Source organism: Oncorhynchus gorbuscha, linkage group LG24 (assembly GCF_021184085.1).
Source record: "Oncorhynchus gorbuscha isolate QuinsamMale2020 ecotype Even-year linkage group LG24, OgorEven_v1.0, whole genome shotgun sequence".
In the NCBI taxonomy this organism is placed as follows: Eukaryota; Metazoa; Chordata; class Actinopteri; order Salmoniformes; family Salmonidae; genus Oncorhynchus; species Oncorhynchus gorbuscha.
In genome coordinates, this window is record NC_060196.1 from 28,619,958 (window position 1) to 28,642,409 (window position 22,452).

At 46.7% G+C, this 22,452-nt stretch overlaps 1 protein-coding gene across 1 annotated transcript in view; it reads left to right on the plus strand.

Annotated features, from left to right (window-relative positions):
- The first annotated feature begins 417 nt into the window (after positions 1-417).
- LOC124012203 (glutamate receptor ionotropic, NMDA 2D-like) overlaps positions 418-22,452 on the plus strand; it is a 68,741-nt gene continuing 46,706 nt past the window's right edge. The window contains exons 1-3 of the mRNA XM_046325680.1: positions 418-801; positions 16,064-16,682; positions 21,604-21,870. Coding sequence (XP_046181636.1) covers positions 746-801; positions 16,064-16,682; positions 21,604-21,870 — 942 coding nt within the window. The 5' untranslated portion in view covers positions 418-745. The remainder of the gene's footprint in view (positions 802-16,063; positions 16,683-21,603; positions 21,871-22,452) is intronic.

The following is a 22,452-nucleotide window of genomic DNA, read 5'->3' on the forward strand; positions in this document are numbered from 1 at the left end:
TATCCGTGTGTAACAGTTTCAAGTCCCCAAATTCCCTTACAGTGGAAAAAGTTCAGCCCAGAGTTGAATATTATAGCAATGATAGCAATATTATAGCAAACAATAGCAATGATCATGTATTCCCCTAAGGCACACATAACCGCAAAGTGCAAGGCTTGAATTCTCTTTAGTGTTGTTTTTTATTTTTTTAAAATATGTTTTTATAAAGGTATCTATAAACTGACTTCTTTTTTGCTTGGAGAGAGAGAGAAGAGATGTGGGTGAGGGAGCAAGGAGGAGGAATATAGGTTTACAGATGGGTTATGGGTTTAAGGGGAGGGGAAAAGAGAGAGGGAAGGGAGGGGAAAAGAGAGAGGGAAGGGAGGGGAAAAGAGAGAGGGAAGGGAGGGAGGGAGTGAGACAGGGAGGGAGAGTTCTAATAAATATCTTGACAGCATACTGATACACCACTGAGAGTGTGTATCCATCCACTCCATCGTAACAAAACAAAAAAAATCCACAACGACAAGTTTAGTATTCAACACGTGTCGCGGGAGTGATGAAGAGGGAGGTTGCTAGGTGACGAGGCGTATATACTGAATTTTAACAAAATAACTGGTGAGAGGGGAAAGAGGGATGTAGTCAGCAACATGTAGGTAGACTCGCTGAGTAAAGAAAAGGTCGATACTGTGTATAGGTGCAACATTTGAATACATAGGCTACACAACGGGAGATAACCCGCAGGATATGGCCAGGAGAGGAATGGATGTATTGTGGATGGAGAGACGAGGGGAGAAGAGAGTCTCGGGCTCCTGAAAAACAGTGAGTATTTTACTCCTTGCTGTGAGGGTGATATGTTTAGGTTTCCTTTAAGAAGTGTTCCAAGATTTGCCCTTCAAAAATGTGCTGAATGTTATGCACGGGGGACCGGAATAGTGGCGTGGTGTTTCTCGAGGCTAAATGTGTTCTTATTGGCAGCTAGTTTGATGGATAGGCAACAACCGGACCGGTGAGCGAGGCTTTGACCCCTCTGTCATTGATGCGCTTGCATACTCCAAGTGCTCTGACTGATTTCCAGACGAACACTGCACAGGCATAACCTACTGTACATACACACACTGGCACGGGCATTTGTTCACACTCAAACACACACACACACACACACATTCTGAGTCACCACACATAACTTACATTAGTGATGAAAGAAATGTGGACCTTTTCTTATCTCCCCCAAATCGGCGTTTTTAATCTGGGTACATTACCAGTCGCGGATAGTGATACACATTGCCTTCGCTTGAAACCGGTTTATGCGCATTTGTCCTTTTCGATCGTTTTCTTGTCCACGGAGAACACGTTGTAGCCTTCTTTTTTTGTTCATGACACATCTCTTGGTATTTGCCCAAAAGGCAGCTTTCAGATGTTGAATCAATCCTTGAGCTTTCTGTACGTACCCATCTGTCAGCTGTGCTCCCGACTTTGTGTGAATTTATTGGAAGACAGCTCTTTGAATTGCAATTCTGAACTGTGCAGAAGGTGATTTGCTCTGATCTTATCAGAATTGCTTCGGCAAAACTATCCCACGTGCACTGTTGGGTGTATATTGAGTAAATAGCTTTATCTATTGGCTGGTGGCATGTTTGCATCCTTAACCGGGCCATGCATATATTCTGATTCTTTTGAAAACCAATATTGCAGGCCTTTTAATTCTATCCTAGAGCAAGTTTAAACACGTTTTTTCTTCTTCGAGGATCATTATATAATATGTAGCCTTGAAGGGACACCCTCCATGTTTGGGGTTCTCAAGTGCTTGACGGCATGGGATCTCGAGACTGTCTGCCTGAAAACCCATTGTTCAGTTGACGACACTGTACCGTACACGTTTTCTTTTGTCAGTTGTTCTGGACTGGACCTGTGAGCACGAAAGAGGGTGGGATTTGCAATTGGATTATAATGGACCTAGTTTCATGTGTCATACGTTTCCACACACACACACACAATGTGCACCAGGGCCATACAGTCTGATTCAGGTCGTTTTCAGTGAAACCGATTGTGGAACTCGTCCTAATCCAAAATGCACCATTTCATCCAGTTAATCCTGGAAGGATGTTGAAAACACGTGTTACTTTGTCGTCGGCTGATATCATGGCCTCCGAATGACTTCGGCAAAGCAATCTCTGAGGGATTCCTTTATGGAGAGAAACAAATCTGACAATGACAGGCCCAAGTTGCTCAGGGGAAGCTTCTTTCAGGCCGTTGTTTCAGCTCTTGAGTAACTCTGGACTTGTGGGGACGTGTCCCATTAAATCATCAGACTAATGTGACACTCAGAAGTGCAGGTCCACTGAGTAGGAGACAGAGGAGGTGGAGGAGAAGGGCTGCACCTGTAGCGTCACCTTGGGATTCAGCTCTGTGCTTCCAACTTCCAGTTAAACGTTTTCAAGCAACAGAAAACCTTTTTTCTTTATGGACAAGTCCAGGTAGTTCCTTCCTGTTTGTCTGTTTTCTTCCATTTGATGCCTGATGCTCCTTGCATATCGAGCTCCTTTAGAAAAGTTATTCTTCATCCCTGAGAATTGCACTCAGTCTGAGTTGTTCCATTGAGTCGTTCGTGTAGAAACGAATGGTTGCTGGCTGTGTGACATTATCAGTTACGCTGGCAGCCTTGGACTGAAATCCCCTGTTCTGTTAAGAGGGGGAACTGAGGCCATTTTAGCTTCATCTTCTTTAGAGACAAGCCAAGTGGCCCTGGCTTTCCTCAATGGCGACGGTGGTCAAAGTGTTGGTTGGTTTGGCTACGCCCGGGGGAGCCACCTTGAAACTTGCTCAACTTTCCTGGCTGGGAAAAAAAAATGGATTAAAGCCTTGGATCCAACTTAACGTTAAAGTAGTGAGCTGGAGGCGAGAGGCCTGCCACGAGGTTGCATCCAAAGACGACCGACCGCCTGAATGTACGTGACAGAATCATGTGATCCGAACCTCGCCTTCGACACACCCAGACCCTGTTTGAAGGCCACTCTGAAACTTCTGAGCCATATCTTCATTCCAAGTGTTCTGTAGTCCTTGTCTGGATTAGCCGAGCTAGGACCGCTGCATAGCCTAGTCCCTTCAAAATCAACTATGGACCTCGAAGCCAGTTCCGCACTTTTTTCGTGGGTTCCCCTCTAATCAGGGACTGATATAGACCTGGGACACCAGGTGTGTGTGCAATTAATTCTAAGGTATAACAGAAAACCAGCAGGCTCCAGACCTCTTAGGGTAAGAGTTGAATACGCCTGGCCTATTCAGATAGCTTACAATATGCTCGGCTAAAGGTAGGCCTAAAGGCTATCGTTCTCAGTATCAGAGCGCAGTGACCAAAGAAGGCGACCCTCTCGTTTATCACAAGCATATATCTGGGAGACGATATGTCCAATGTTCCAATTAACTTTCAAAACAAAGAAATGCTCCTTATCTGTTTTTTTTCCGGCTGTTGTGTAGTTTGGGAGGTCATAAATAAATGAGGGCTGCAATGATAACCGACTCAAGCTTCTTGCCTCGGCGACTCACCGAACTAGTGTTTTAACGGTGCCTTTTCTGTCACTGTTTCCATGTCCACATTGCAGCCAGCCAGTGTCTATCCGTTGCAGATAGGCCCGTGGTATATCACGGCTATGGTGTCGGTGTTGCCATTTCTACTCTACGTCTAAAGCACAAAACCTGACAATGTCCGGCGGAATGTTCATGGGTGAATCATTTGCCTTTACTGTGAGCTGAGCGCTCTTTCCAAAAAGTCTTCAGGTTAAAAGAAACGTCCGTCGGCTGTCGTCTTGATCTAGTACATTCAGGGGGCCATATAACCTTGGTGGTTATTTATTTAATTTCTCTTTTTTTAGGCTTGGGCAAACAGTTTGGTTTGGAGGGACTTTGTACTTGACTATGGTGGGGCTGATACTTTCTAAATATATAATGCTAGCGATAATGCTTGGTGGACATCGTGGAACGGATTGCTTTGCTTTCTGTTAACATTGCGTTTTAATCGGGTCATAAATTCCATCTCCCTTAGCAGAGAGAGCTAACGTTTGGCTAATGGCATCGATTGTAAATCCCTTTCGATCAAATGTAAATTGACATTGCATTTGCACCTTTTGGCTTGATGAAGTTACTGCTTCTACCTGCTAGGCCACAGCCTCTTCTACCAGTGCACCCGGAAACGTCTGTCTTCATTTCGCTTCCTCTGAGGAGAGCAATTGAGCTTCAGTCAGCTACACTACGACTCTGACCGGCACAAATGATTACACATCTCGGATCAGCTGTGTTTTTGTATTTCTCTCTGAGTCAGTTCTACTGACAGGCAGGTTTAGTGTTCAGTTGCTTGATTGGTAGCTGGTTGGACGAATCTGACAGAGCCGATGAATACCGTTTGATGAATCAGTCTGTGGACCTTATACACACAGGCAGGTTTTTGGCACAAAACCCCTGTACAGTATGTGCAGTACATGTCTAGGAATAGAGAGAGAGAGGGAGCTGAATGAGGCATAAGAGAAAGACAGTGTATAGAGACCAAAATAAAGAGTTGACGTGTGTGCGTTGCCTCTGCTATACATTTTGTTTTATTTTCTCTATTCTTTCGTGTACCCCAGGCGTACCTTCCCCGCAAAAGCTGTGTTTGTGTACAGACCCTGACGATTTCTTTGTCTCTGTTTACTCTGTTAAAACTTTTATTCTACCTTAGCACCAAACCATCCAACAACAAAACAACAGCCAAGGGATTTTTACATACTTCTATCTGAAATAAATAGGCCTACTGTCAGACACATGGATTTAATAAAGCTGGTCATAGAGCTTTGTGTAACAATATGGCCGCTCATTTGGGAGTTTCCATTGTGCCCGGGAATGCAACAGGTCGTTAATCTGCAGTGACACCGCATTGGGCATGTAGATAGGCACCTTTGCCAGTTCTTTACTGTGGCGTGACAACCTAGACACCCACTGGAGGAGACCTGTAATCCGCCAGCTCCCCTGGGGTCAAAGTTGAGGATCGTGAGCCAGCTAAATACCAACTCATTAGGCTTGGCCAAATGAGGCTCTGGAGAAAATAAAACCCTTAGAAGCATGTGAGAGGCTGAGGGAGCAAGAAATAGGAGAGGGGAGAAGGAGACACAAGGGAGGGAGAGGGATAGAGAGTTAGTGGGAGCGGGAGCGTATAAGAGAGTATTTGTACAAGAGTATTTGTAAAACAAATTTGGTGTTATTTCTTACATACAGCCGGAAATAACTTTTGGGTATCAGAACCGCGATAACCAGCATTTCGACCAGAAATATGACTTTCCAGAATCGGATCCTTTGTTCGTACTCTCCAAGGCAATTTAACTTATCCCAGATTGAACACCATCCACCATTTCCGAGTTTATTACTCGCTAATGTTCAGTCCATGGACAATAAAGTAGACGAGCTCAGGGCAAGGATCTCCTTCCAGAGAGACATCAAGGACTGTAACATACTCTGTTTCAAGGAATCACGACTCTCTCCGGATATACTGTCCCCGTCCATACAGCCAGCTGGGTTCTCAGTACATCGCGCAGACAGGAATAAAGAACTCTCGGGAAAGAAGAAAGGCTGAGGTGTATGTTTTATGATTAACTGCTCTTGGTGTGATTGTGATAACGTAAAGAAACTCAAGTCCATTTGTTCACCCAACCTAGAATACTTCACAATCAAATGCAGACCATATTATCTCCCAAGATCATTTTCTTTGGTTATAGACACAGCTGTGTATATTCCCCCTCAAGCCGATACCACAACGGCCCTCAAGGAACAAGGATCTACACTGGGCTTTGTGCAAACTGGAAACCACATATCCTAAGGCTGCATTTATTGTAGCTGGGGATTTGAACAAAGCAAATCCGAGGAAAACGCAACCGAAGTTCTATTTACATATTGCCCGTAGTACTCACGCTTCAAAAACTCTCAACCATTGTTACTATCCCTTCCGGGATGGCTAGAAGGCCCTCCCCTGCCCTCCCTTTGGCAAATCAGATCACAGCTACATTCTGCTCCATCCTTCCTATAGGCAGAAACTCAAACAGGAAGCACCTGTGCTACGGTCTATTCAAAGCTGTTCTGACCAATCCGGAATCCATGCTTCAAGATTGTTTTGACCTCGCGGATATGTTCCGGGTTGCCTCTGAGAATAACTTTGATGTATACACTGACAAGGGGACTGAGTTCATCAGGAAGTGTATTGGGGATGTTGTTCCCACTGTGACTATAAAAATCTACCCAAACCAAAAACTGTGGATAGATGACAGCATTCGTGCAAAACAGAAAGTGTGAACCCCCACATTTAACCACGGCAAGGTGACTGGGAATAGTGCAGTTATAACACAGTGGCCCTGACGCGGGCCACTCTCCTTCTCTGTGGCCGACGTAAGACATTTAAGCGTGTTAACCCTAGCAAAGATGCCGTCCCAGACGGCATCCCTAGCCGCGTCCTCAGAGCATCCACAGACCTGCTGGTTGGAGTGTTTATGGACATACTCAATCTCTCCCTATCACAGTCTGCTTTCCCTACTTGCTTCAAGATGTCCACCATTGTTCCTGTACCCAAGAAAGCAAAGGTAACTGAACGAAATACCTATCTCCCCATAGCATTCACTTCTGTCATCATGAAGTGCTTTGAGAGGATAGTTAAGGATCATATCCCCTCCACCTTACCTGACACCCTAGACCAACGAAGGAGCTGATCGTGGAATTCAGGAGACAGCATTGGAGAAGGTGAAAATCTTCCAAGTTTCTCGGCAAACACATCACTTTGCAACAGCGTCTCTTCAACCTCAGGAGGCTGAAGAAATTTGGCTTGGCCCCTAAGAGCCTCACAAACTTTTACAGATGCACCATTGAAAGTATCAAGTCGGGCTGTATCACTGCCTGGTACAGCAACTGCACCGCCCCCAACCGCAAGGCTCTCCAGAGGGTGGTGCGGTCTGCCCAAGGCTTCACCGGGGGCAAACTACCCACCCTCCAGGACACCTACAGCACCCGATGTCACAGGAAGGCCAAAAGGACATCAACAACCCGAGCCATGGCCTGTTCACCCAGCTGTCATCCAGAAGGCGAGGTCAGTACAGGTGCATCAAAGCTGGGACAGAGAGACTAAAAAACAGCTTCTATCTCAAGGCCATCAGACTGTTAAATAGCCATCACTAGCCAGTCTCCACCCAGTACCCTGGCCTGAGCTTAGACACTGTCACTAGCTGACTACCACCCAGCTACTCAACCCTGCACCTTGAGGCTGCTGCCCTATGTACATAGACATGGAATCACTTGTCACTTTAATAATGTTTACATACTGTTTTACTCATTTCATATGTATATACTGTATTCTAGTAAATGCCATCCTGTTCAACTAATGCTGTATATAATACTATTCTATCCTATATATTCTACAGATATACTAAATATTCTATTCACATAATGTCTATACATCTACCCACACACACACACACACACACACACACACACACACACACACACACACACACACACACACACACACACACACACACACACACACACACACACACACACACACACACACACACACACACACCCGGACTCCGGACTCCAACATTGCTCGTCCTAATATTTATTTTAGATTTGTGTATATTATTGTGAATTGTTAGATATTACTGCACTGTTGGAGCTAGAAACACAAGCATTTTGCTACACCTGCAATAACATCTTCAACATGTGTATGCGACCAATACAATTGAGTTGGATTTGATTTTAGAAGGAGAGCGAGAGGAAGAAAGAGGTTAGGGAAAGAGGGACAGGGAAGAGATAATGGAAGAGAGACTGAGGGAGAAAGAGAGAAATATGGAGAATAAGATATAGAGGGAGAGGGATAGAGGGAGAGGGATAGAGGGAGAGGGATAGAGGGAGAGGGATAGATGGAGAGGGATAGATGGAGAGGGATAGATGGAGAGGGAGAGGGGGATAGGGATAGAGGGAGAGGGATAGAGGGAGAGGGATAGAGGGAGAGGGATAGATGGAGAGGGAGAGGGATAGAGGGAGAGGGATAGAGGGAGAGGGATAGATGGAGAGGGAGAGGGATAGATGGAGAGGGATAGATGGAGAGGGAGAGGGATAGAGGGAGAGGGATAGAGGGAGAGGGATAGAGGGAGAGGGATAGAGGGAGAGGGAGAGGGATAGAGGGAGAGGGATAGAGGGAGAGGGATAGAGGGAGAGGGATAGAGGGAGAGGGATAGAGGGAGAGGGATAGAGGGAGAGGGATAGAGGGAGAGGGATAGATGGATAGGGATAGAGGGAGAGGGATAGAGGGAGAGGGATAGAGGGAGAGGGATAGATGGAGAGGGATAGATGGAGAGGAAGTGGGAGAGGGAGAGGGATAGATGGAGATGGAGAGGGATAGATGGAGATGGAGAGGGATAGATGGAGAGGGAGAGGGATAGATGGAGAGGGATAGATGGAGATGGAGAGGGATAGATGGAGAGGGAAAGGGATAGATGGAGAGGGAAAGGGATAGATGGAGAGGGAAAGGGATAGATGGAGAGGGAGAGGGATAGAGGGAGAGGGATAGAGGGAGAGGGATAGAGGGAGAGGGATAGAGGGAGAGGGATAGAGGGAGAGGGAGAGGGATAGATGGAGAGGGATAGAGGGAGAGGGATAGAGGGAGAGGGATAGAGGGAGAGGGATAGAGGGAGAGGGATAGAGGGAGAGGGATAGAGGGAGAGGGATAGAGGGAGAGGGATAGAGGGAGAGGGATAGATGGAGAGGGATAGATGGAGAGGGAGAGGGATAGATGGAGAGGGATAGATGGAGAGGGAGAGGGATAGATGGAGGGATAGATGGAGAGGGAGAGAGGGATAGATGGAGAGGGAGAGGGATAGATGGAGAGGGAGAGGAATAGATGGAGAGGGATATATTGAGAGGGATATATGGAGAGGGATATATGGAGAGGGATAGAGGGAGAGGGATAGATGGAGTGGGAGAGGGAGAGGGATAGATGGAGAGATGGAGATGGAGAGGGATAGATGGAGAGGGATAGATGGAGAGGGAGAGGGATCGATGTAGAGGGATCGATGTAGAGGGATCGATGTAGAGGGATAGAGGGATAGAGGGAGAGGGATAGAGGGAGAGGGATAGAGGGAGAGGGATAGAGGGAGAGGGATAGAGGGAGTGGGAGAGGGATAGATGGAGAGGGAGAGGGATAGATGGAGAGGGATAGATGGAGAGGGAGAGGGATAGATGGAGAGGGAGAGGGATAGATGGAGAGGAAGTGGGAGAGGGAGAGGGATAGATGGAGAGGGAGAACGGGACAGGCCAGGGATAGATGGAGAGGGAGAACGGGACAGGCCAGGGATAGATAGAGAGGGAGAGGGATAGATGGAGAGGGAGAACGGGACAGGCCAGGGATAGATAGAGAGGGAGAGGGATAGATGGAGAGGGATAGAGGGAGAGGGATAGATGGAGAGGGAGAGGGATAGATGGAGAGGGAGAGGAATAGATGGAGAGGGATATATGGAGAGGGATATATGGAGAGGGATATATGGAGAGGGATAGATGGAGAGAGATAGATGGAGAGTGATAAATGGAGAAGGAGAGGGATAGAGGGAGAGGGATAGATGGAGTGGGAGAGGGAGAGGGAGAGGGATAGATGGAGAGATGGAGATGGAGAGGGATAGATGGAGAGGGAGAGGGATCGATGTAGAGGGATCGATGTAGAGGGATCGATGTAGAGGGATCGATGTAGAGGGATAGAGGGAGAGGGATAGAGGGATAGAGGGAGAGGGATAGAGGGATAGAGGGAGAGGGATAGAGGGAGAGGGATAGATGGAGAGGGATAGATGGAGAGGAAGTGGGAGAGGGAGAGGGATAGATGGAGAGGGAGAACGGGACAGGCCAGGGATAGATAGAGAGGGAGAGGGATAGATGGAGAGGGAGAACGGGACAGGCCAGGGATAGATAGAGAGGGAGAGGGATAGATGGAGAGGGAGAACGGGACAGGCCAGGGATAGATAGAGAGGGAGAGGGATAGATGGAGAGGGAGAACGGGACAGGCCAGGGATAGATAGAGAGGGAGGGATAGATGGAGAGGGAGAACGGGACAGGCCAGGGATAGATAGAGAGGGAGAGGGATAGATGGAGAGGGAGAACGGGACAGGCCAGGGATAGATAGAGAGGGAGAGGGATAGATGGAGAGGGAGAACGGGACAGGCCAGGGAAAGATAGAGAGGGAGAGCGGGACAGGCCATGGATAGATGGAGAGCGGGACAGGCCAGGGATAGATGGAGAGGGAGTGGGAGCGGGAGATGGACTGGTCGATAGAGGAGAGAGAGATAGAAGGCGTCAGAACAAACATGAGCAACATACCAGGGGGAGTCGAGGGAGCATCAGACACCCTCAGAATCCTATATCCCACTGGTCACACACTGGTTGAATCAATGTCAGTTCCTCACCATTTTAATGAAATTGCATGGATCCAACATGGATTAGATGTTGAATTGACGTCTGTGCCCAATGGGATCCATTCCGCGGCTCATTTTTTGTCCTCATGTCTCTCCTTCATAGAAAAGTCATTTAGCAGACGCGTTTATCCAATGTAACTTACAGTCCCGCACGCAAAGATTTTACATATGGATGGTACTGGGACTCGAACCTACTACCCTGGTGTTATCTGTGCCATGATTTGCCAACTGAACTACAAAGGACCATGACATTAGCTAATCCACCCCCCCCACCCCTTTTTCTCTCTCTCACTGCCTGTTTTTCCTTCTCCCCAATCTGTAATTTCCTGAAAAAATATAGCCGAAATCTGTTCCTCTGCCCCTTTATCCGTAACTCCCTTCACCAGCTTCTCTTTCAATCTAATGAAGGTCATGTTTATTAAAAACATTATTAGCGAGGTCACCGGCCAGCCTGTTGATTGCTTCTTCTGCAGAGAGAGCAGATGCTCTTAAATACCTCTGTGCTTCCTCCTCGGTGCTGTGTGCTGAGCCGAGCAGGCCCGCGTTCATTCGTTCCTTCCCCTCCCACCATCCATAGCCGCAGCATATGGGAAATGAAGAATGCCACCAATGACCGTCAGCAAATGCATTGTGGTAGGTATTTTTAGAGTAGCAATTATTTCTATAACTGATATTGCTTCTTTGTGTGCAGAGTGCTATGGGGCAAAGTTTGATCCCAGTACAATTTTCGCCACCAAATGACTTTCATGCGAAGACGATGCATGAGGTAAAGCATCACATCCCCCAATAAATTGGAATGCGATATTCCTTATTTTCAGCCACACAATCAGTGGTGATTTGGAGGTATAGTAGGAAGTGGCAAATATTGCTTCTTGTTTGTACATATTTGGTGTAAAATTGAAAGAGGAAAACAAAATGTATAAAGTAATGATTGCATTTCATCCAGGCAAATACTTTATACCGTTTAATCTTAAATAGCCTCCTGAAAGTAACTGCTGTGCTGCTGACTGTGAGGGAATCTTTCTGGTTAAAGCTCAAGGAGTCCTGTATCGGTTCTGTTGTTCTCCTGGCACTTCTTTGGAAACAAGACCGGTCACCTCAAGGGGATTTATCCTATGTGGAATATGTAGAAATAGAAGAAGATACAGTGCATTCAGAAAGTATTCAGACCCCTTGACTTTTCCCCCATTTTGTTACGTTACAGCCTTAATTAGATCGTTTTTTTCTCTCATCAATCTTCACACAATACCCCATAAAGACAAAGCAAAACATACATTTGTTTTTTAAATGTTGCAAATGTGTATAAAAAAAAACAATATTTAGGTTTTTTATTCTAAATACATTTGTAGAAATTGCGAAAAACCTGTTTTCACTTTGTCATGATGGGGGATGTGTATATTGATGAGGGGGAAAAAAGTATTTGATCAATTTTATTATAAGGCTGTAACGTAACAAAATGTGTAAAAAGAAGGGAAAGGAGTCTCAATACTTTCCGAATGCACTGTAAAAATAGTAACCGTCTGTCTGGCAATGCACAGAGTACAAAACTTTAAAAAAAACCTTCCTAATATTGAGTTGCACCACCCTTTTGCCCTCAGAACAGCCTCAATTTCATTGTGGCGTTGACTCTACAAGGTGTCGAAAGCGTTCCACAGGGATGCTGGCCATGTTGACGCCAATGCTTCCCACGGTTGTGTCAAGTTTGCTGGATGTCGTTTTTGGTGGGGGACCATTCTTGTTGCACAGGGGAAACTGTTGAGTGTGAAAAACCCCAGCAGCGTTCTTGACACAAACCGGTGCGCCTGGCACCTATGCCATACCCCGTTCAAAGGCACTTGAATCTTTTGTCTTGCCCAATCTCCCTCAATGTCTCAATTGTCTCAAGGCTTAAAAATCCATCGTTAACCTGTCTCCTCCCCTTCATCTACACTGATTGACGTGGATTTAACAAGTGACATCAATAAGGGATCATAGCTTTCACCTGGATTCACCTGGTCAGTCGATGTCATGGAAAGAGCAGGTGTTCATGTTTTGTACACTCAGTGTATATATTACAAGTGCTTCAAACTGTACCTACACTAGGTGTTGTAGTGGGAGGAAGACCTCTTTAACTGCGTGGAATTCCTTTTCTGTCAGACATGGAGTCACGGAGTGCCTTGAAAAGCAGTTGGCTTTGACAAAATTGCATTGATTCTTACTCTGTGTGAGTGTGTATAAGATTGTGTGTGTGTGTGCGTGTGTGCGTGTGTGCGTGCGTGTGTGTGTGTGTGTGTGTGTGTGTGTGTGTGTGTGTGTGTGTGTGTGTGTGTGTGTGTGTGTGTGTGTGTGTGTGTGTGTGTGTGTGTGTGTGTGTGTGTGTGTGTGTGTGTGTGTGTGAGACAGGGGTAGTCAGGAGGGCCCTGACTTTTGGGTCATGGGACTGAAATATTTTGAGCATACGTGACGGACCATCACACTCCTGCTTATGGTGTCTCTGTGTGCCAAAGCGCCAGCGGATACCGCTTGGAGTAAGACAGGGCCAGGCAGTTCCTCATGACGCTCGCACTGCTCTGAGAGTCTGCCAACACTTAGACGGCCATAAAGAGAGACTCGACATAATCACTCTCTGTCTCCCTCATGGTCAGTACAGTTACTTCTGCCTACCGGTTATCCCGTGGTCCAGATCGGGTTTTGCGCTGACCGTGCTATATGATCATCACAGAAGATTCACGTTGGAGCTGAATGTGCCATACAACCCCTCACACAAGATGCAGGTTTTTTTTGTTTTTTGAGTGAAAATACTGTATGAGGACGTCCGTTCCTGGTGTATTACCCAGTAAGCCGTTGACAACCAATAGATATGGGGGAGGAGTTCACGGATGTATAGCCTCTATGCTAATGCCTGGTCAGTTAACATGGCTACAGAGTTCCCGTACGGTACTGTACAGCTGACACTGTTTCCGTCAGCCAGGATACGCACGATCCATTCACCCAGCTGTGTGTTTTACAGTAACCTCTGACCTGTACTCTGAACTACTAACCAGTCTTCTCCCAACGCCATTTCCCTAACCACTATACCACTCCACGGCCATGATACCGCAGGGCCCATTTAACATAGGCAACAAACAATGCACTACTATATCAAGGGAAGACCATAAGACTGCCGTATGAGAGCCCTGGGGAGTATGAGAGCCCTGGGGAGTATGAGAGCCCTGGGGAGTATGAGAGCCCTGGGGAGTATGAGAGCCCTGGGGAGTATGAGAGCCCTGGGGAGTATGAGAGCCCTGGGGAGTATGAGAGCCCTGGGGAGTATGAGAGCCCTGGGGAGTATGAGAGCCCTGGGGAGTATGAGAGCCCTGGGGAGTATGAGAGCCCTGGGGAGTATGAGAGCCCTGGGGAGTATGAGAGCCCTGGGGAGTATGAGAGCCCTGGGGAGTATGAGAGCCTTGGGGAGTATGAGAGCCCTGGGGAGTATGAGAGCCCTGGGGAGTATGAGAGCCCTGGGGAGTATGAGAGCCCTGGGGAGTATGAGAGCCCTGGGGAGTATGAGAGCCCTGGGGAGTATGAGAGCCCTGGGGAGTATGAGAGCCCTGGGGAGTACGAGAGCCCTGGGGAGTACGAGAGCCCTGGGGAGTACGAGAGCCCTGGGGAGTACGAGAGCCCTGGGGAGTACGAGAGCCCTGGGGAGTACGAGAGCCCTGGGGATTGACAACACAAGCTGAGTGGTTCAGGGCCAGCGGATGGACTGCTAGCCTGGAATGATTGATCCGGAATCTGTATGGTCAGTAGGGCGGTTTGTACTGGATTCAGCCGTATGTCCTTCGAACTGAGTACAGAACCTGTGTGGTCTGTACTGGTTTCATCAGATCTGTATTTGTTTCATAGAGTCTGAACAGGATTAAGCCGCACGCCATTCCAGTCTTTCTCACGCTGAAAAATGCTGAGGCCGTTAGGTTCCATGGCGGGCTCTGCCCATAGGCTTAACCGAGGTAGTAATATCCAATTGAATTATGCAACGGGGCTCGGATGAGCCATTCAAGCCGAGGTCTGGCTTTGTCTGAATGGTATATTGAGGGCAGTGTTAAATACTTATCTTTCTTGCCTACCCCATACTACCGTCCCTTAGATATACTTCAGCAAGGCACTTAACCCTAATTAACGCCAGGGGAACCATTCTACTATGGCTGACACTGTAAAACAACACATTTGACTGCATCTATCTGGTGTATGTGACAATAAAATATATATATTTTGTAAAATATATTTGTTATATCCTCTCTCAATACTTTTATTGTTTTCCCACTTTACAGCCGCTGTGGCTATCTGGCTCACTGGCTCAATCCCCTATTTGCTCTCTGTCTTCCCCGACAGCCACAGTATCTTTTAATTTCTCTACCCCCCCCCCTCCGTTTCGCCCCAAATTGAGCACTTTTCGTCATCGTAATCCCTCTATTTTTTTCCTCAGATGATAACTCGGCGTCAAAAGGAGCGATGTAGGAATGTGAAAACGGAATTAGAGAGAAAGAGAGAGGGAGAGCGAGAGAACAAGGCAGAAAGAAGCTGTTTGTTTGGGGCAGTGAAGAGGAAGCCATCAGCAAGCCTTCTGGTTCAAAGCAATGACATTAAGCCACGGACGCTATGAGAGAAAACGGGCAATATGAGAGGGAGTGACAGATACTGATTGTTGTTCTGCGTGTTAGTAATCCGGAGAGAGTGGGTTTTTGACTCTGTGTATATTTGTGTGTGCCCCAGGGGGAGAGGGAGGGTTAATTAAAGAGAGTGAATGGAAAGGGGGGTGATGAGAAGGAGGGGGGGGGGGGGGGGGCTGGGTTGGCACGCTAAGCGACTTCAAAATGATTAATTAAGTGTTGCTTGCGTTACATCTCCTTACATTTCGTGTACAGTCCCATAGTGTCACTCAACTGCACAGAGCATTTCCCCACCTCAATCACAATTGTTTATAATAACATGCATACACACAACTACCTCGACCAAACTCACCACCCCTCCCCAGTTTTATTTGTACTGTAATTTAGCCCTGTCCATTTAGATGTACAGTACCCATTGGTGGTTTATGGCTGCAAAGATTTATAGCTCAGCTTCAAAGCTCTCCAATGATGTGGGATCAAACCATGAATCAGCTCCTGGGCTAATTAATTCTGATGTCCGGGGGGGGGGGGGTTGAGTTCAAGGGGTGAACACTCCTACTCTAGTCCCCAAGCAGTGGGTTTATGTTCCTCTGTAGTTCACTGTACTTGGCTTTACGCTTACACTGACCTTAAGATGTTGATTGATTGTATGGTAGGTGATGCAGGCCCACTCCATCCACCCCTCTGTCTAGTGCAATCTCTCTCTCTCTCTCTCTCTCTCTCTCTCTCTCTCTCTCTCTCTCTCTCTCTCTCTCCTTTTGAAACCTGCTCTTTTTAAATGAGGCTCAGTGTGTAGCACCCCGTTTCCCATTACGCCTACACCCCCCTCTCTCTTCCACTTGATTGTTTTTCAATAGTACCCCTCGCCACTGTAGCTCCTACTTACTTCTATGCGTATCTTTGCTCCTCTCCTCACTTACTTACAGGCCTTTCATTCTTCAGACTTTCCCCCCCTGAATCCTTTTTTCTCACCTCTCCTCTCCACTCCAGGTCCTTCTTCGCCTGTGAACTGACGCCGTCGCTGCTCTGCCCACCGAACTGCGCCCCCTCCCCTCCCCTCCCCCCCCCCATGGCAGCCAAGCCCGCCCTCTCCCTCCTGTTGGCCGTGTTGGCCTGCACGGGGCCCGCCCGCTCCTCCCCTCCCCTCTTGCTCCGCCCCCGGGAGAGAGAGAGGGACTTGGGTGTAGTCAACATCGCTGTGGTCCACTCGGGCTCCTCCCTGCTCCCGGAGACGGCCGCTGCTGGGGGAACGGGCGCCACGAACGGGGGTCCTCAGGGGAGGGGGGCCTCGTCGTCATTGGCTATGGTGGCGGCGTCTGCGCCACTGGCTTCTGCTTCGGCGGCTCTGGTGGGCGGTAGCGTGATGACGCAGTATGGCCCAGCCAACGTGATCTACCTGACGGTGAACGAGAGCAGCCCGGCGAGCCTTCTGCTGCAGCTGTGTGAGCTGCTGGCCACTACGCCGCTCCAGGGGCTGGTGTTCGAGGAGGAGAGGCCACCGCCACCCGACCAGGCTCCCCTGGCCCCCATGCTGGAGTTTGTCTCGGCCCAGACCGGAGTGCCTGTTGTGGCCGTGGGAGGAGGGGCCGGCCTGGGCAGGGAGCCACAGGTAACTACCTGGCTGAGAACGTTCCCTTCTTAATGGATTTCAAGTAATGAATCAGTCCTAAGTTACTGTGTGTTGGAAGCCTCATCTTACCCAGTGGGCAGAATTTGGCACATGACGTCTTCATTTTCTGGTTGGAAACTGGGTTTCTGGTTGAGAAGACGCCTTAAAACCAGATTGCAACCAGCTGGTCTCTGTTACAACCAGGTAAAGATGTCTTTTTCAAAACATCATGGAAAAGACGTTGTATTTTGGTTGTTATCTGGTTGCTAAAAAGATGTTTACAAAACTTCCTCCATTTACAACTAGTATGAGGATGTCATCTTTGCGGTGTGGTCTGAGTAGGAGAACAGTACTTCAGTCCTCGAGTGGCTGCAGTCCTGCTGCTTTCTGTGTCTGCCTGGCACTTCCTGTAATGTAACAATTAATGTCACTGATTGCTGAGAAGGTTCAACACTTGGTTTCCAAAGGCCATTTGATAAGACCGAAAACAGAGAGAGTGGCCCTCGAGGACTGGAGTTGTGCAACTCTACACTCTTAGAAAAAAGGGTTCCAGAAGGGTTCTTCGGATGTCCCCTTTTTGGTTGCAGGTAGAACTATTATGAGTTCCATGTAAAACACTCTGTGAAAAGGGTCCTACAGTGCATTTGTAATGTATTGAAAAAAAATAAAAATCCTCATCAATCTACACCCAATACCCCATAACAACAAAGCAGTAACAGGTTTTTAGAAATGTTTGCAAATGTATAATTAAAAAATGACAGAAATACCTTATTTACATAAGTATTCAGACCCTTTGCTGTGAGACTCGAAACTGAGCTCAGGTGCATCCTGTTTCCATTGATCATCCTTGAGATGTTTCTACATCTTGATTGGAGTCCACCTGTGGTAAATTCAATTGATTGGACATGATTTGGAAAGGCACACACCTGTATAAGGTCCCACAGTTGACAGTGCATGTAAGAGCAAAAACCAAGCTATTATGTTGAAGGAATTGTCCGTAGAGCTCCGAGACAGGATTGTGTCGAGGCACAGATCTGGGGATGGGTACCAAAACATTTCTGCAGCATTGAAGTTCTTCAAGGACACAGTGGCCTCCAAAATTCTTAAATGGAAGAAGTTTGGAACCACCAAGACTCTTCCTAGTGCTGGCCGCCTGGCCAAACTGAACAATCGGGGGAGAAGGGCCTTGGTCAAGGAGGTGACCAAGAACCCGATGGTTACTCTGACAGAGATCCAGAGTTCCTCTGTGGGCATGGGAGAACCTTCCAGAAGGACAACCATCTCTGTAAAAGGTACTGACGAGTGGCTTCCGTCTGACCACTCTACCATAAAGGCCTGATTGGTGAAGTGCCACAGAGATGATTGTCCTTCTGGAAGGTTCTCCCATCTCCACAGAGGAACTCTGTAGCTCTGTCAGAGTGACCATCGGGTTCTTGGTCACCTCCCTGAACAAGGCCCTTCTCCCCCGGTTGCTCAGTTTGGTGGTTTCAAACTTCTTCCATTTAAGAATGATGGAGGCCACTGTGTTCTTGGGGACCTTCAATGCTGCAGACATTTTTTGGTACCCTTCCCCAGATCTGTGCCTCGACACAATCCTGTCTCTGAACTCTACGGACAATTCCTTCGACCTCATGGCTTGGTTTTTGCTCTGAAATACACTGTCAACTGCGGGACCTTATATAGACAGGTGTGTGCTTTTCCAAATCATGTCAAATCAATTGAATTTACCACAGGTGGACTCCACTCAAGTTGTAGAAACATCTCAAGGATGATCAATGGAAACGGGATGCACCTGAGCTCAATTTCACGTCTCTTAGCAAACGGTCTGAATACTTATGTAAATATTTCAGGTTTTTTTTTTTTCAAAACGTTTACAAACATTTCTAAAAATCCGTTTTTGCTTTGTCATGTTGGGGTATTGTGTGTAGATTTGATGTAATACATTTTAGAATAAGGCTGTAACAAATGTGCAGAAAGTCAAGGGGTCTGAATACTTTCCGAATGCACTGTATACTTATGTTCTCCACACAGTCTCATTGGGGATAAATACAGCCAACCCCTTCAGTTCCATCGCCTTTCATCAGTCCTTTCTTCTCAAACACAAATGTGTCATTTGATACTTAACCTATTTTTGCACACATATCCAACTGTGAACGTTTCTACAATTACAGGCCCCATTCAAGTCTCACTTGGCCTTGTTAATTGTGCATCGCTCACTGAATAATTAATATAGCGAGGGGAGTTCAACGGTGGGCATTTACATGTGCATAATCTAGTTCCATCTACATTGTATCCTTCTGTTCAGAGATGGGCAGTATTTCTGTTACATGTATATGAAATACGTATTTAAATGACCTTTTTGATTTTTTTGTCATTTGTATTTCACTGGCCTGAACTACCAGTCCAATGTATTTTGTAACAAGATACTTTAGAGCTGTTTCCCAACCTCGGTCCTGGGGACCCCAAGGCCCCCCCCCCCCCCGTAACACCACACAGCTGATTCAAATAATCATCAAGATGTAATTATTTGAATCAGCTGTGTAGTGCTAGGGACGAAAAACTAAACGTGCACCCCTTGGGATCCCCAGGACAGAGTTTGGGAAATGCTGCTTTAGAGAGCTACATTTGTGTATTTTCAAAATACAAAATACTTTTCCGCTAAAAAAAAAAATATAGTGGTTCACAATTTTGTGGCCCCCTATCACCCCAAATTTGCGGCATTGGTATCAGAAGTCTGTTGGCACTATGGTGGGAAAAGAGCGTTTGCTAAATGACCAAAATGTCAATTGGAAAATGAACACTTGCATAGTACAATGGGCCACATTTTATTCAAATACAAATTGTTTGGGGGTGGAGCTCATTAGAATAATACCCAGCATGCAAGTGCACATTTTTTTACATTTACATTTAGTTAATTTAGCAGACACTCTTATCCAGAGCATTCAACTAAAGTAGATAACCAACCACATCACAATCATAGCAAGTCAAATGTTTTTGTAACTGTTACCGACAATGTTGTTGTAGTTACAGTAATGGGGCTACTTACAAGGATTGCTATTAAATACATGACTTGGCAAAAGTATTTAGTATTTTACTTAGATATTTTGTAACAAGAACATTTTTGAAAAGTATCTTTGCCCATCTCTGTGTCTGTTATCTTGTCTGTCTTATGTATACGACTCTAGAAATCGTATCCTCAACTTGTACATGAACCTTTCAGTAGAGTATCTCCCTTTCCTCTCTCCATTCCCTTATCTGTTTTTATCCTAATATAATCTAAAAGAACTGAACAAGCATAGGCTTTCCAGTCTGGCCAGATCAGTGAAGATGAAGGAAAGGAGACATGGAGAGGAGGGCTAGTCTTTTTCATAAAAAAAAAATCACGGTCTGCAGTGCAATACAGAATCTCAAATCAAATCAAAATGATCTGTCACATGCTTTACAGACAACACGTGTAGACTAACAGTCCTTTTCTAACAATACAGAGATCAGATTATAAATGTAATAAAAATAGAAATAATTGCGCAGTGAATAAAGAATAATTGAACGTACTTCTGGCCAAACACAGGGACATATCGGCCGTGTCCCATAAATCCACCCTGTTCCCTACATAGTGCACCGCTTTTAACCAGGGGCCCATAAGGTTCTGGTCAAAAGTAGTGCACTATAAAGGGAATAGGGTGCCATTTGGGACCGTGCTGGTGGACCCTACTGGAAAGCCTTCACAGTAGACAAGACAGACAAAGGGAAAATAAAAAGAAAGGGATGGTATTGAGACTGGAATTCAATTACAAATGGCCATATCGATGTTTCCGCTGTCTTTGTTTAAAAACTCCTACCCAGGCATGAAGTTCTTACTCTGAAAACAGGATGCTTTTCTTACTCTGAAAACAGGATGCTTTTCTTACTCTGAAAACGGGAAGCTTTTCTTACTCTGAAAACGGGAAGCTTTTCTTACTCTGAAAAAGGGGAAGCTTTTCTTACTCTGAAAAAGGGGAAGCTTTTCTTACTCGGAAAAAGGGGAAGCTTTTCTTACTCGGAAAAAGGGGAAGCTTTTCTTTCTCTGAAAAAGGGGAAGCTTTTCTTACTCTGAAAAAGGGGGAACTTTTCTTACTCTGAAAAAGGGGAAACTTTTCTTACTCTGAAAAAGGGGAAACTTTTCTTACTCTGAAAAAGGGGAAGCTTTTCTTACTCAGAAAACGGGAAGCTTTTCTTACTCTGAAAACGGTAAGCTTTTCTTACCCTGAAAACAGGAAGCTGCTACCCCAAGGAGTTTATAAGTACCCTGAGACATTGTGTAATTATAAGCCTATTTAACCATGGGTAATATTGCTATGGCATGAATGTAAGCCACTGAATAGGTAAGAAACTTGATGCACCACAAGTTTAATGTATCTTTCTTAACCAACGTTATGGTCTAAATAGGCCTTCATCAGACTAAGCCACCGCAATGCGTGTAGGCCTGGATTAGGCTCACACTGTCATTGAAATTTTACGTTACTCCTAACATTGGACGTGTTCAGTAGGGAAAATCTGTGTTCTTATTCGACAAGTTCAGGTGCCACCTTCCCGTTGAACTCTGTTACAAAATGTTTTCTCCCTATTAAATACAATTTTGACTCCACTGTATTCATAAAGTGTCTCAGCATAGGAGTGCTGATCTAGGATCAGATCGGCTGTCCATGTATCTTACGCGTTATGATCTAAAAGTCAAAACGGGTCCTAGATCAGCTCTCCTACTCTGAGACTCTGTGAATATGAGGCCTGGATTCCTCCTGTCTATAGCAGAAAATGAAATTCTGTGTTCTTATGGACAGATACTACCTCCATCCTTCAGTTCACTGCACTCTCTCACTCCCTCTTTCCCCCTCCCTGTCCTGAAAACCCATTTCACTCCTTAACAAACTGTTTCCTCCCCCAGGAAAGCGGCTCCATCTACCTCCAGTTCACCTGCTCCACAGCCATGCAGCTGGACGTGGTCTTTGAGGTGCTGGAAGAGTTCGACTGGACCTCCTTCTCCGTGGTGGCCACGCGTCACCACGGCTACGAGGACTTCCTGGCCATGGTGGAGGCACTGACGGACGGATCCTTCATCGGCTGGGAGAAGAAGGGTGTGGTCATGCTCAACGTCACCGACGACCCGGGAGGGACGCGCGCGAGCAGGCTGCTCAAGGAGAACGAGGCGCAGGTGAGACCGTCTTGTTATGCTTTACCATCGTTTGTCTGATGGTACAGAAGTGGAGGGGGATACTGATGAAGAGGGGAGACACAGCAGGATGGACAGACACTGGGGGGTTGAACCCAGGTTTCTGATGGGGGAGGTATGTATATGTACTAGCAGCGGGTTTGTTACCACTAGACCAAGGAGTCGACATTGGGGATCTTTTAATTCACTCTTCTTAATCATTTATTCATTGAGAGAGAATTTAAGGTAGAAGGGAGACGGGGAGAGAATACAGAATAGCTGTGGGACTGGGATTTGATCCCACACTGAAGGGGTAAACATGCAGTTGTGTTTACGCCCCCCCAGTCCTGCACATTCCCGGTCCGCACTAAAAGCTCCACGGACCATCGGACTGTATGGATGTGCTGCAGATGGTAGCTCGACCCGCTATGCCAGCCCCAGGTCTGTGGGACCTTTGCTGTGTTTCATGCCGTCGTCCCGTCTTTGCAGTGGACCTGTATTGCAGGGCAGTTTTTCTCCACCGTGTTCCATGGGACCCTGCTGTGCGGGACATGCCGATGCCGGACCCCCCCCCCCCCCCCGCTG